The 15,684-nt window shown below is 32.0% G+C and overlaps 1 protein-coding gene and 1 long non-coding RNA gene across 2 annotated transcripts; both read right to left on the bottom strand.

The window, feature by feature from the left end:
* Positions 472 to 1,895, bottom strand: LOC108663363. The gene is made up of 2 exons (XR_001929335.1): positions 1,862 to 1,895; positions 472 to 747 (listed from the first exon to the last, which is right to left on the bottom strand). It is a non-coding gene; the product is annotated as an uncharacterized LOC108663363 (long non-coding RNA).
* On the bottom strand, positions 13,327 to 14,214 carry LOC18588282. Its single transcript, XM_007012578.2, has one exon. The coding sequence runs from the start codon at positions 14,212 to 14,214 to the stop codon at positions 13,327 to 13,329; it is 888 nt and encodes a 295-aa protein (XP_007012640.2).

Below are 15,684 nucleotides of genomic sequence, written 5' to 3'. Positions count from 1 at the left end.
TCTTAGATTTTGGGTTTTATTTTCAGTTTTTTAAAATATTAAAATTTAGAATATGTTAATAATTGTAATAAGCTTTATGTAGATGCGATTAGATTTAAATTGAATGTCGGAAAAGAGAACAGAAAATATGGATGGAGAAAAAAAATCAGAAGGGTGGTATTGAATTGAAAAGAAAATATGGATGGAGGAAAAACACAAAAGCTGGAGTTGATTTGAAACAACATGAGATGAAATTAAATCAATAATCTATGGTTAAAAAAATCAACATAAGAAGGAGAGGCGTGCCGTTAAAAGTTCTGGTGATTTATTTTGAAAGCGCATGTATTATAACGTCATGAATATACTAAATGCGAGTCAATAGCTCTTTAAGTTTCCTGGAAACATCTTAATCATAAGTTCATAGAAGATCAAGGAACATAACCTGCACAACTTTCAACAAAATTGTAGGGGATAGTTTTGGCAAGCTTAACATCAAAGACTATTCTACTATTCTAGACATGAGCTTATCACTTCTTCCTATTGCTTACATAATATTCTTAAATACAAGTTCATAGAACATCAAGGAACTTGCCCTGTAATTTCTGGAAGAACATAATCAGCTCTCCACCCAAATCGAAAATCCAGGCCAGGAACCAAGCCAAGTGTTGTCTTATTCCGAATCCGAGAAACTCCATCTCCACCCAAACAGGTGGTGAGCTTCCATTTCCAACCAGTTGCATTTAACTTGAAATTCTGGCCTATGCCTACCTATTTCCAAAAACTTTAGCATAACCATTACGAAATACGCGCAAGTCATGCATGAAGAACCTAAGGACGGAGCTAACCAATTTTTGTTGGGAGGTCAAAGATAAAAAAAAATAAAAGTTAAAAATTTTTAAAACTGATATGTTAAATTTAACTAACGATCATAAAATTCATAATAAAAAATAATTTTATATAACATATAAATAAAAAAATTTAAAAAAAAATTATAATAATTATTTAAGAAAGTTGTGCTCGACGATGTTTTCTAGGTTAAACGTTGAAGTATTAAGGTTTGGTGGCTCAAGTGTAAGAAAATCATTTGAATGATCTACTTCTTTTCTGTTAAAAAATTTGTCAATTGTTTTCAATTTATTCATATTTTAATCAAACTTGAAAAAAAAAAAATAATCAACATTCAATATTCTTATTTATTTATATTTAAACTTAAAAAATAAAATATAAATAATTAAATACGAAATATAGGATTTCATATAATAGTTAAATAATATAAATATAAAGAAAAAAGTAAAAGAAAACTTTATCTCTTCTTAATTTTACACAATAGTGGTGGGTGATCTCTGTCTTTCCTTATCTAAACTCACAAACTCATAAATCTCTTTTGAAAAATAAAATGTGTTTTAATAGTGAGTTATAAAAAAAAAGAAATAAAAATAAAAAGACACAAAAGAGAAGAGAAAAAGAAAAAGAGAAAGAGGTGTAGAGAAACTTAAATTAAAATAAAGTTAAGTAACTTTGTTAGGTTGTTTAATTTTTTTATTTATATTAATTATTAAATAAAAAATTCATTTTGAGTGAGTCATTAATAATATATAATAAATAAAAATTTTAAAAAATTTTGGAGAGATCATTGATAAAATATATATAAAAAATAAATATTTTTAAAAAATTTGGGGGGGCCATTGCTGGCTTTACCCTCCGCCCTTGGAAGAACCAATAATGTTCTTTTTCTTTTGGGAATAAACAAAGAACAAATAGCGTTACCGACACTCCTACAGAACATGTCAAATTTTAAATAGATTTCTACATGTATGCCATGACTAATATAGAGTTTAGCTAATCTTGCAAGCCAAAATGGATAAAGGATAGTAGATCCGACCTGGATATTAAGAAATTTGGTCAGAGGTATCTTTTTCGAAAGAAGGCGTACATCTTGATATATAGGCTCATATGCAAACTTCCACCTGCGATCAGGAGATAAAAGGCTTCAGCACAAGCTTTGTTTGGAAATCATTGGTTGGAGCATTGTAGAAATGAAGCAAAACTAAGATATAAATACTCAATAGGTAAAAAATAACAACGACATGTACAGTTTATACATATCTTTAGTAAAAGTAAGCATCATTTTCCAAGTAAAAGCAGCATTTTGGAAAAAAAGAAGATAAGACAACTAAAAAAAACTCCTTTAATGGGCTTATGCCTGAAGCTTACATGACTAACTAAGCTCCATACATAAATTCATTGTGACCAAACAAAAAGACACCCCCGTTCACATACAAAAAGAATAACGAGAATTAATAGCATATGGATGGAACAATCGAAGATTGTAAAATAAAAGAAGAGAAAAATAACCTCCAAATTGACACCAACTCGAAATCCCTGAATTTCTTTTCTAAACTTGAGGAACAACTCTGCTGGCATCAAGTTTATGTTGTAGAGCTCATCCAGGAAGTGGGTTCTTCGCCATTAGGCGCCGGCTCCATTTTTCAACCGACCAAAACTAAAAATCAATTCCCAAGGAAAACCAAACACAATAAAAGCCAGTTTTAATAAAATTTTAACACAAAAGACTAAACTATCAGTAGTACTTCATTACTGAAATTTCTTGAGTTAAAATCACTGAAGCCATGGAGAAGTATACGTACCTTTAAGAAAGGTACATTGCACACAGATCTCTTTTTATCTCTCTTTTTTTTTCTTTAATACTTTTTTACCTTTTTTTAATAGCTTCTTTCTTTAATATATATTTTTTAATAATTTTTACATGATTAAAAGAGAAAACCTCAAATGAGTTTCCTTTTTCTTATATAATAGATTTTTTTTTAAAAAAAAATAAAGTTTCACAATGGCAAGCAAGCTAATATAATCGAAATAAAATATAATTATTTCATGAAAGACAAGGGGAAAGAAGCCTGACTAAGCTCTGCCCTTCAGGAGATTCTAGGCAACAGAACAGATCATTAAAAGCAAAAAAAAAAAAAAAGAAGTGTCGTAACGTGCGGGATTCGAGAACTCGACCGCTAGACGTGGGTGAAACTTAAATATCTTGAGAGTCGCCACCAATTTTTTTTTTAAGTGTGATTGGCCACCCTATTTTGTCCTACTCAACGAAATCTAAAATTAATTTTTGGTCCGTCAAAAAAATGATAAATTGGTCCACATATATTTTAGATTTAGGTTCGGGAGTACGGTTACGCACGGGGAAGGATTAGCGCCCATGTGACGCCCATTCCATAAACGGTACCATTTAATCATATATTATCCTAACCCATTAATTTTATTCTTATGTTTCTTTAATTGTTATTTATTTAATTTGTCTTTTATTCCATTAATCAAGTCAAAATATTTTACGGGTTTGGCGCACACATGATGCAATCGTGAAATGTATGGCATCAAATCAAGATAATGCCAAACGAAAACTTTTTATTGAGCGTACTTTTCGAATCCGCCCATCATACTGGTGGGATCCGAGAGTATTCTCTCACCTAGATAAATACCTTAGAAACTCACATTCGCAAGCTTACTGGGTAAATCTCATCATCGGGATAGTCGTTTGTGAATAAAAAAATAGTGCTTTCATGAATGCAAATCCTAATATGAGTAAAAGCTTTGTATTAAAGATATTTTTTCGGACCCTTCCATCGTACTGGTGGAATTCAGAGGTATTTTTTCACCTAGGGAGTTTACCGATAAAGCTCGCCTTCGCAAGCTTTTTCGAAAAGTCCCATCATCGGGATTCTGCCCATATACAGAATATGTCTATATGCCATGACATTTAAAAATGTAACAATGATATGCGACATACTCATAAATTCGATGTTCGTTTCTTATTTAATACTTTTCTTTGAGCTTAATTATCATGAACAAAATATTTCACATTTATTTATTGTTTTTATACAACCATTTCTATTTCGTCATATATTTTATTATGTATGTATTTATTCATTTTACTATATAAAACTCCCTTAAAATCATATTCTTAAACCACATATATTTTTTATTATCCGTAATCATTGTTATTTATGCATGTGTATTCTATCCGTTTTTGTATTATTATGATTAACAAATTTATTAATTTCTCATTTCTTTTACTTGTAGACTTTGATTAATTGGTTATTAAATATATTTAAGTTTTTTTTTTTTTACTTAAAAAAAAAAAAAAAAAAATAAAAAAAAAAAAAAAAAAAATAATTAGAATTTCGAAATTTCGAAATTTCGAATCGAGACCCTCCCATCATATTGGTGGGGTCCTAATCAAAATTCTTAACCTAGGAAAATTTACTCGAAATTGTGACTTCTCGCGTTCCGATTGGACATCCCATCATCGATATTGATTCCAAATCAAACATTATATTTTATACTTAATAATTTTTTATTTGGTCTTTTTCTTTTATTTCACTTTTCCTTTATTTCATTGATTGATTTTTTTTTACCAAACTTGGAATCTTTCTTAACGGTCCAAAATATATATTTTATTATTATAATTATCATCNTTTTTTAATTAATATATATATAATATATATATATATTACAAAAAAAAAGTAACTTTCTTTCATAAAAATATATCTTTTTATTATTTTTTTATTTACTTATCTAAATATATGTTCTTTATAACTATGCATTTTTACTATTTTTTATTATTATTACAATTATTTTTTGATTGATTTTTTAGTTTGTTTTGACTGTCTAACACTAAAATAGATAATCATATTTTATATATATTCTTCTCCTAGAAAAATAAATTCATTTTAATTAAGCAAGATAAGCTAGATCCAATATCAACTAAAATAAACCCAAACAAAAAAGGATAATTATACCTTACCAGGCTGAGATTGGGCCAGCCCACAAGCTCGCATGGAGCCCAAGATCGCAGCACCAAATCTGCTCCCTAAGCCCACTATATCAAGCCCGAAATGCACTGTTTGGTGCCTATAGAGCCACTCAAAACGGCGTCGTTTAGGCCTAGACCTTTTCAGTTCCCCCACTCCGCTAAAACGGTGTTGTTTTGCTCTCTTCTGTCTGGTATAAAAGTTTCTTTTTTTCTTCCTCTTTATTTTCTTCTTTCCATTTTCTCTCTCTAACCCCAAATGCTCTCCCTTCTCTCTAGCCTCAACCGCAACCCCCTTCTCCCTCTCTCACCGTTGCCGTCACTTCCACCATTTTCCTCACCGTCGATCGGTGAAACTTTAGCCCCCCCTCTCCCTTGAAACCTTCTCTCCTTTCGATTGGCGGATCTAGCCTAGATCCTCCCCTTTTGTGCCTCTAGTCACCCAAAATCAGGCCTCTCTCTCTATTCTTTTCCCCCTTAACCGGCAGCCTCAAGAAACACTCCTTTCCTAATTAGCGAAACACCCAAGGCTTTCCCCCTTCATTACCGGCAGCAGCCACCTAAACTCTCCCTTCCAAGCTTTAACCGATAAACCCAAACAATCAAGATTTAATCCTAAAAACCCAGACCCAAAAAAGTCCCCCAAGACTCACTCATTTCTCTCATTTTCGTTTCTTTTTTTGCATTTTTTATTGTGGATTGTGGATTGTGGATTTAGATTTTTTGTTATTGTGGCTAGGGTAGTCTGCTGGTAAAAAATTAGGGTATTTTGGATTTGCAGGTCTCAGTTGTTTGAGATTTTTTGTTGATGGATCTAGTTTTTTTGTTTTTGCAGGATTGGTGTTTTTTTGGATCTGGCTTTTTCTTTTTTTCTCTACATCGGTTAGAAACCCCTCATTTTAAGAATTGGATTGTCCAAATCTTTGGACAATCCAGAGGTGAAATCATGCTCTTTTGAGCATGATTTCACAAGGCTCTGGCAAATAATAGGGGTTGGTAACCGAAGGTGACCACTCCTCCCCAAATCCGGCTACCTTTTAAGGGCATTAATGCCCTGTAATGATGGACTGGAGAAGGGGCTGAGCACACGCTCAGACCCTTTCTGTTCATTCATCATTTTTTTTATTTTTACTTTTTTATTTATTTCTTATTTTTTGAAATAGGTGTCTATAAGAAGGTTGATAGCAGAGTGCTAGCTAGCAATTAATAGAAATCAGAACGCAACTCCTTTGACCTCTTTGATATTTTGGTTTTTCCATTTTCTTCAGAAACATGATCCTTTTTTTTTTTATTTCAAGTTTTAATAACTAAAGCTCCCTAAATGCCAAAAAATCGAAGTGTTACTTCTCACACCAAAAATCTACATCAACAAAACAAACTGAGCAGGGGATCAAAGGACATTCAAAAAGTGAACTTTGAATCTAATTATGCTAAGTCTGTTTTCTATGCGATATGTTCGGGATGGTAAAATTTTTATCAATTAAATTGAGAATACTTTATAAAATAGATATGTAATAGTAATTATATTATAATGTTTAATTGTTAATGTATATTGACATGTACAAAATATTATTTTACAAAATAGATAACTATTGCTATTGTAGTCATCATTGTGATATTTGTGATGGTGCTTCCATATAAAAACATATCTATAAATAGCCTCAATACAAAATAAAACATTAAACAAAATCTCTAAACTTATGGTAAAATATGTAGTAACTCAATCTCTCTTAAAATTTTATCTTTCAGTAGTTGATTTATACCACTTTTCATTAGTTACACTTAATACTGTAAAATTGAATATGTAGTAACTTAATCTCCCTTAAAACCTTATCTTTAGCCAGTTTACTGTAGCTACATTTAACACTTGAAAAATAAAATATGTAGTAACTCAATCTCTCTCAAAAATATATATCTTTAGCTAGCTATTATGCACCTTTACATTAATTACATTTAACATTGAAAAATAAAATAATATGAGATAAATAACTAATTGAATAAACAAAAAATATTTTTTATAAATACTTACATATAAAAAGTCAAAAAATTTAGAACATCGACCTTGAGAAAAAAAAATCCAAAGTCAGTCCAGATCTCAATCTTACTCCCAAAAACCCAACCATAAGCCAATCCCATTAGACCTCAAGCCCAAACAAATACCCAAAAATCCAATCACAAGCCAATCCCATTAGACTTCAAGTTCAAACAAAACACTCTGCCAAGTATCAAGTCAAAAACTTGACTTTCTTTAAATATAACAAACTCTTTTTGATTATTTGTAATTTTCAATGCCCAATTTGCTATAAAAAAAAAAGATAAGACTATTTCTTAGCTTAAATAGGACACCCACATGCCTGTAAGTGTTTTTTTTATAATCAAATTGATTTAGTGATCTAAAATGCATGTAAATGTTTTATTTTTTTTTCATAGTCAATTTGATTTAGTGATATGTATATAATTAGTTACATGTTTGTTTGCTAACAATGAAACAAAAAAGTGTAATTGTATAAATTATAGTAATTATTTTTACTACTAATTTTTTTTAACTTTTTTCTCTTGTTTATATCATCTGAGATATATTTGAAATAAGATATTTCAATAATGTCAAATTCTTTTTTCTCTTGTTTAAATCATCTTAGATAAACTTGAAATGAGATATTTCAATAATGTCAAATTCTTTTTTCTCTTGTTTAAATCATCTGAGATAAACTTGAAATGAGATATTTCAATAATGTCAAATTCTATGTGTGTTTAAGAGCAAACATATTTTTAGCAGTTGAATGAAGTAAAAAACTTTGAAAACATTGACTTTGAAAATTTTATGAGATTCGTTTATCATACAAAAAAAATGCTAACATGTAAGTAAGTAAGTTCATATTTTGAATTTAATTGATTTTTATTTATTTGGTTGTTAGGAATGTTTTATATTATTAATGAATTTATGAAATGAGATTGACAAAGTAATTGACCTTGTCATATAGTTAAGTCAGTATAGATATCATTTCACCCTGTGAGCCTCTCACAAAGTAATTGGCTCTTAGATTTGGGTTTTATTTTCAATCTTTTAAAATATTAAAATTTTGAATATGTGGCTCTTAGATTTGGGTTTTATTTTCAGTCTTTTAAAATATTAAAATATTGAATATGTTAATATTTGTAATAAACTTTTATGTAGATGTGATTAGATTTAAATTGAATGTTGGAAAAGGAAAAGAAAATATGGATGGAGAAAAAAGGACAAAAGGCCAAATTTGAATTGAAACAACATGAGATTTGTAATTGAGGTGGTAAGGGGAGCATGAAGATGACGCGTAGGGAAAGAGGAGTGGCAATGGCCAATGGCGACATTATCTACCTTTCCTTATGTGGACTTTACTTAGATGGAGCCAAATGTTAAGCAAGGAAGTCCTTTTTAGTACTTCCCCTAAATAGATTTTTTTTTTTTCGTGAATATAATATTTAATTAATTTGTTGCGTGAGAAAGTGAAATGATGAACAAAAAGCAAACATTCTTCTTATTTCTTTGACGACAGAAAACAAAAACCTTTGAAGTCGTCGTGAGTCGTGATTTGGTTTCTTAGGGGTATTTTCGAATTTGCAGTTGGTTTTTTAATTAGGAGTATTGTCGAATCTGCAGCCCAATAGCGGAGCACTAGGAATCTTACTTTAAATGGTAAATCTTACGTTGTTACGTCATGGAAGACGAACAAGTTCGGCTATGCAACAGGGGAAAATTTTTAGGCTTTTAGAAAATCTGGGGGAAACTTCTTATGGAACTACTTTCCGCGCTAGTCGTATAATAAGCAGCATCTCCATGTCTCGTTCTCACTTCAGTACCTCCTCGGACTTCCAGCCAAAATTCCCCATTACATTTTCCTGAAGAAAAACAATCTTTTTTTAGTTGGATCCATTCTCTTTTTTAATTGCAAGCAAATCAATTCTCACATGTTCTCTGAGAAATGCCAGTCAGCCAATCAACTTACCAAAGGTTAGTGAACTATTGCAGATTTCTTTCTCACTTCTCATTAACTAGTTACTGATCCTAAGCAGTTTGTAAATGTAAGCACTGTAGCTTACCATTGCCTTCCTTTTAATCTGAGCACATTTTATCATTGAACCACTACCATTTGTTGTGCCCAAGCAAACTCACTGAACAAATTCATAGGGAACATACAACTTATATAGCTTCAGTCCAACGGCCAGGCCCTGCCTTTCTTGGGCTTTTCTCGTTTATGTACGGTACCTTATTTAGTTCTTCCTGTTAAAATCCGTCAGATGGGCAAACTTCCAATTCCACTATCCCTCAAATAGACTTGGAGAACGATAATTGCCCTTCGATTTGGTAGGGGAAAGCTTGAAGGTCAAATACCCTTCTTTCTCTAAATTTTTCATACGCTAGAAAGCCTTCTCATTCTGGCATACTTACACACCAAAACTGGTCCTGACGAAATGCTTCTCTCTGCTCTCAAGTCCTTAATCTCTCAAGCTTTACACTAAGAAAAAACAATTCTTTTGTGTTCGTTCCATTCTTTTTTAATTGCCAACAAATCAATCACGTTCTCTTTTATTTGTACAGCGACCAAGGAACTAGTACTCTCGCAAAAATCTACCGTACCGTATGTTCCATTCTCCTTGTGCTGCTCGCCCTCCTTCAACTGCAGTACGGAGGAAAGGACACATCTCCGTTCGAAACGCACGGTCTAATAATGATGCTTTTCATTGTGACGATGTTAAACAGCGCTTTAGTTGCGATGGGCGCCGTAATTGTACAAGCTTGACTCCCAAACCGCTCTTCACTTGTGCCAGTTATAAACCAAATATGTATTGGTTTTGGAATTCTGGCATGTGACTTACTGCTAATGGTCCTTGCCCCCCCCTATAGGCTATTTTCTCTTGGTTATATGGATACTTGCACTTGTGCTGTTGCTTTTTTACATTTTTACTTTAATCTACGCTCAGGAACTACAAAATAAGATAAAAAATTGTTGGAACGACTTCCTCCTTCATGCAGCACCGCGGGCATCGGCCCCATCACTTATGGCTCAGGCTCAGACGACTTCAATGGAGCAACAAGTTTGATTTAGTGAGAGTGAAATTGCTGAAATTTGGTGCATGTGTAACGTACGATGACCTTTTTACACTGACAAAAACAAGGGTTTTCGCTTTCCTGTACAGCAGGGATTTTTTCGGTTGCTTTTTTCTTTAATGTTCCCTCTAAGCTTTAGTATAGTTTAATATTTTTTATTTAGATAAATTATCAAAAATATTTTTAATTATTTAAATTATCTTATGAAAAATAATTTTTACTATTCATTTTCAAAAGAAATTTTATCTTAAAAAACATTATAATTTTTTTTATAAAAAGGTAATACCTTACCAATTTAATTAAACTCTACAAATATGATAGATCACTCAAATTACATACATGATAAAAAAATTATTTTTAGGGGATTAATTATGGTTTACTAATTTTAAGTAAAATCAATTCTACTGCTAAGTTCAGCATGTGCTCCTCCTTTATTAACGTCAATCAAGGAAAGATAAAGTGGTCTACCGGAACTTTTTCTATCTTTTATTTTTTTTTCTCAAGCAATAAATTTTAGAACTGAAACATTTGAGATGGAAGTACAAATTTGAGAACAGAAACACATTTTACCAAAAGGAAGAAAGCTTCACTCAAGAGATCCTAAATTTACATAAAATCCCCTGTATACAAACCTGCATTAATCACTTATATAACAAGCCTACAATCTGCATAATATACATTTTCGAAAGCAACAAACCATCGCAGAAAAGACAAAACATAAAAATAGTTTTGAAAATCAGGAATAAAATTAGCCAACTTTTTTTGAAAAGTCAAAGATAAAGAGGAATAAGAGTTAAAAAATTTTAAAATTAATATATTAAACTTAACTAATAAGTAAAAGATTCATAACATATAATAATTTTATTAACATATAAATTAAAAAATTAAAAATTTTTATAATAATTTTTTTAAAAAATTGTGTTTAATGTTTGAAAAATGAAATATATTTTAATGGTGAGTTATACAAAAATAAAATAAAAATGAAAAACAATATTTGTTAGCTCCAATTTCATAACATGTGTAAATCATCAAGATTCGTATTTAAATATTATGTTACTGATTTGAAAATTGATAGAGAAATAAATTGATTTTACTTTTGATATTGATATGTATAGTTAGAGTGAAGTTTATCCAATAAGGACGGACAATCAATGCTTGTTGAGATTTTTGGAAAACCAGATAGCTTTATATGGAGATTGTGCAAGAGCCATGTGTTTCGAAAGGAAATAACTCTAAACTTTAATTGTTCTTGTTAGATTTAGATGTGTTCTGTTTCATTATACGTAGCTTATCTCACAGGAACACGTCCTATACGATGACTTGAATCTTGGAATCCAAAAATTAGAGATCTTCTCCGTTGCTAGAGAGTACTTCTCATCCAAGTATAGATGGTTGGCTTTGAATTTTTGTAGTAAGCTCGCAGATCTTGAAAGGGGAAGGTTATTGAAAATAAAAAGAGTTTTCTTTTGAGAAAGAGAAAGAAAAAAGCAGGAAAAGAAAAAAGGAAAAGAGAGTGCGAGGTTGTCGGCATTTGGAGAGAGGGAGAGAGAGACACAGTTTTGATAGCAAAAAAAAAAGAAAAGGAAGAAAGGAATGATTGCTGGTCACGAAGACCTGAGATGCCGCCCGCAATGGTGAGAGGAGGAAGGAGAAGTAGCAGATCAAGTGAGAGAGAACATGGGTTGGGAACACAAGGGAGGGGAGAGGGCGAAAGAGTCAGGACGGAGAGGGACTTGGAAGTTAACGGGCTTATTTTCTGTTGACCCCGAAAAAGTTTTACTTTTTTAATGCATTTTCCTTCAATCAATTACTCAAAAATTGTTGAAAATATTTTCATGCTTTCCAAACGGATTTTTTCAATAAAATTTCTTTGCTTTTTTTTTTAAATTAGTGTTTGATTAATTTTGAACAGTATTTATTTTTCATTTGCTTTTTTCACGTTAGAAGTATTAATGTGTATGTGAATCAATTTCGAACTTTATTCCAAATATTTCTCTATTTGACTTTGTCTTTTTTTAATTTAGCATGCAACTTCTTAAGGATATTATAAGTTTATATTTTTAGAACATATTGTATTTAATATTTTTGCTAGACTTAATTCTTGAACCGGATCTTGTAGGTCAGCCAGCTCGGTTTCTTCTCTTTCTTTCTCACGCTAAAACATTGACCCTTTTCCACTCTTAAGTCAATTATTTCCAAGAATTAATTGAGATTGAAAATGGACAAAAGCAACTTAAACAATGTAAGAGAAAATAGTCCTAAATCATTTAATTATTATGTTAAATGTACAAATATTTCTATAATCTATCTCTAAAACCCGATCAAAATAAGTGAATATATATTATCTTTGAAACAACTTTAAAGGTGTCTTTCATCCAAATTAAAATACTGTGGACTTTCAAACCATTGAAATAGAATTAATTACCAAACCTTGAGTTAATCTTTCTCCCTGGCCTTGGCCATTAGTGGGCTCAAAAACAAATTTTTATTTATATGAGATTTGTAACATTCTACTCCATTCAATTGTAAAAATAGTAAGAGTCTACATCGATCTTTGTATCTCTCATAAAGTTCTTATCTTAATAAATATTTGGGTTTTACTTTTATATTACTTATCATAAGCTCACGTTTCCAATAATAAAAACATACTTAATGTATGGAGGAAGGCTTATATTTATATATTCGAGATTTATCTTATCTCTTATTAATGTGGAATCCATGACATTTAAAAAAAATTAATCTTTTAACACTTCTTTATATGTATCTGTTTTTGAAATAATGTGGTGAATATATATATTTTAGTGTAAGAAGTTAATACTTTTTAGGTGAGATAATATTACTAATTTATTCTTAGCTTGAGATATTTCACCTTGAAAAGCATGTTTTGTGCATAAAATAGGATGAGCCTTAATATTGCTCAATTAAGTTTAAGTACTCTATATATTTTGTTTGTTCCTTATACTTACATAAAGTATGATTGAATAACCCATTGTGCATGATTAATATACGATCATGATGTCATAATTTTAACATATGATACATGATCAATATACTATAGTTATATAATAATTTTAAAGATACATGATTGTGAATTTCATCACATTTTAAAATTAAAATTAATGATTTTTAGATAATAAAAGTTTTAAATTATTATTTTTTGTCGTTTTCAATTAAATACCTTTTCATATTTTATTTATGAATTACGTAAATATATTTTAAGAGATCACGTCAGAAAAAGACAGTAGATCATTAAAATCAAATTCCATTTCCAATTTCATTCCTTCCCTTTTCCAAGTTTGAGTTTACAGCATCCAAATTGATCATTTTTTCCATGAGAATTACTTCAATCTCCATGCTACTGAATTTCCCCAGATTTCAAAGAAGATTGTTGAACCCCTCCTACATAAAGAAATTATGATCATAACCCAAATCAAACTGGCAAATTCACTGGTGGTGCTGCTGGCAATGAAGGCTTGAGACGTTTTGGCACAAATTTCCGAGCCCACACATGCTTCCCATTGATAGTAAATTTTGCTTTGCTCATACCGCTAAGGATGATTTCAATGGCTGATTCTGAGCGAAAAACAATGCGAGCAAAGAGCGATTGCTCGTCAGGCGGAACTTCTTGCATGTGCAAGGACTCTATGCAATCCCCATAAGCCCTGGTGAAGAATTCTCTGACTTCCCATTCATGTACAGGGTAGCCCTTAGAGAATGTAACAAACATAGTCCTGTCGTCGGGTGGAACTTCAGATTCTTGGGTCCAAGGTAGTTCCACATCAGCACCTGGACCAAACCCCACCTGAGGTAATCCGGGCTGAACCGTCGGTTGCTGTAAAGAATGTGACATTACTTTCTGGCTATCAGCTAAGCTTCGGGTAGCATTTCTTTCGATGGCATGTTGCATAATGTCCCTTAACGCTCTGATACATACTTCATTAACAATTCTTGCAATACCTTGAGTTGCAATCAGCCGGTGTTTATTAAAGAATTGGAGAGAGAGATCTCTGTCGATCAGGCTTTGCATCAAAGGGATATCGTTGCCCTCGGACAAGGAAGCTAATTGGTCATTGTTAATAACGTCGAGGCATGTGACTGCCTCATCTGCAAGTTCATTTGTCAATATATAAGGCAAGGACAATATCTTCTGCACAACATTTTTGAAGCCCACCCTCTCCAGCCAGAGCCATAGGGCTATAACCTGCATAGACTCTACGGGATCCCGCCAAAGGTTGATAACGAGCAGAGTGTATAGCTTCCGATCAATCGTATGAAACACATTGAATTCCTCTTGTGAAACAAAAGATGGAGGAGCCATCAATTTCAGCAAATGGTAAATAATCAGCGGTGCCTTAGTTTATAGAGGCGACCAGGAGGTACCAGGACCCTGTATAATAACCATTGTAATCACTAACTTCAGACTGGGACGAGAACAAGAAAAGAGAAGGGTGAATGGTTAAAGAAAATGTAACTGCAGAACAATATATGCTATCATTTGGCCATGAATGCGATGCAGTGGATTGGGCAACCAGAAAAAAACCTGATTCTCAGATGGGACTGGATTTCCCTCCGTAAGTATGCCTTCTCTACCACCAACCAGCACAGGTAAAATCAAAGGGCCCCCACAGAACAGCCTTTTGACTTCTCTTACTCCAGTCCAGGCCAACTTATAAGCACAGCCAGTGCACAGGCAAACTAAGGTTGACCTAGAATCATAATGTTGTTCTTATCGAAGTGATGCTTATACCACCAGAATCTTTGTTGGCTTTTATGCCTTTTCAAGAAAGAAATTCTTTGTGGCAAGGTATAATTAATGAGTCTGCAGGCTTTATATGGCAATCAGAGTTGGGATCATTTATCATCTTTCCGTTTCAGAGTATCAAGTTATTTGGCATTGAAGAAAATTTACAACTGTCTAACCAGATAAAGAAAATAATAATTCATTCACCAATCTGCAAAATGGTTTCAGGAGGTATTCCAGGTTTATCTTTTGGTAAGAACACTATTACATTCCACATGAAGAAGCTGAAATGGAATAAAACCCAAGTCATAGCTGGTGTCTGAAACAGCAAGTTTAGGCAGTAATGTTTATCCATTTAGTCCTTTGAAAAAATGATATCAGCATCTTCGTATGCTAGATTGCCTCATCGTACAGCATAATTCTGACATCTAATGAATTTAAACAACTTCTGGGTGAACAGCTCTCAGATTAATTGCTATAATGTAGTCTCCTGTTAATCAATGCTCAAATATGACATTCTCTGATTCTAAACGAAATTAAAGAACTATAGTTATATCTTATATCTAAATATCACACAAAATGTTAAAACCTCGTTCATTGTTCAGATAAATTTACGCAAACATGCTACTTTACTCAAGTGATTATTGTCCACTAAACAAGCCTTCTGTCATAACTTGATATAAATCTGCAACAACACAAGGAAAGATACAATATTTTGTGCTTAAGATTTTCTGCACATGCTTGGCATTGCTGTCTGTAATTCGATGTCGTTGTGAACTTCTTTTTGATCCATATATGTCCATCATAACATCAGTTTTGTTGTTCCGATCAGCTATCTCTCTTGTTCAAGGAACCACAATATCTCTAAAAACAGAACATGACGTTTTGCAGTACCGTAAGATTATTCCTTATGACAACCCTTTCTCCTTGGTCCGTGTATGCAACCACATATGCATGTGCATACCTGCACAAGACATGTTCAGATGCGGGTGCAACCATCATCTGACTTCCAATAGCTATAGCTTTGGTGTAAACATCATCGTTCAT

Source organism: Theobroma cacao, chromosome 9 (assembly GCF_000208745.1).
Source record: "Theobroma cacao cultivar B97-61/B2 chromosome 9, Criollo_cocoa_genome_V2, whole genome shotgun sequence".
Taxonomy (NCBI): domain Eukaryota; kingdom Viridiplantae; phylum Streptophyta; class Magnoliopsida; order Malvales; family Malvaceae; genus Theobroma; species Theobroma cacao.
Note: the sequence above shows the minus strand (reverse complement) of the source record. Positions and strands in the feature narration are given on the sequence as shown.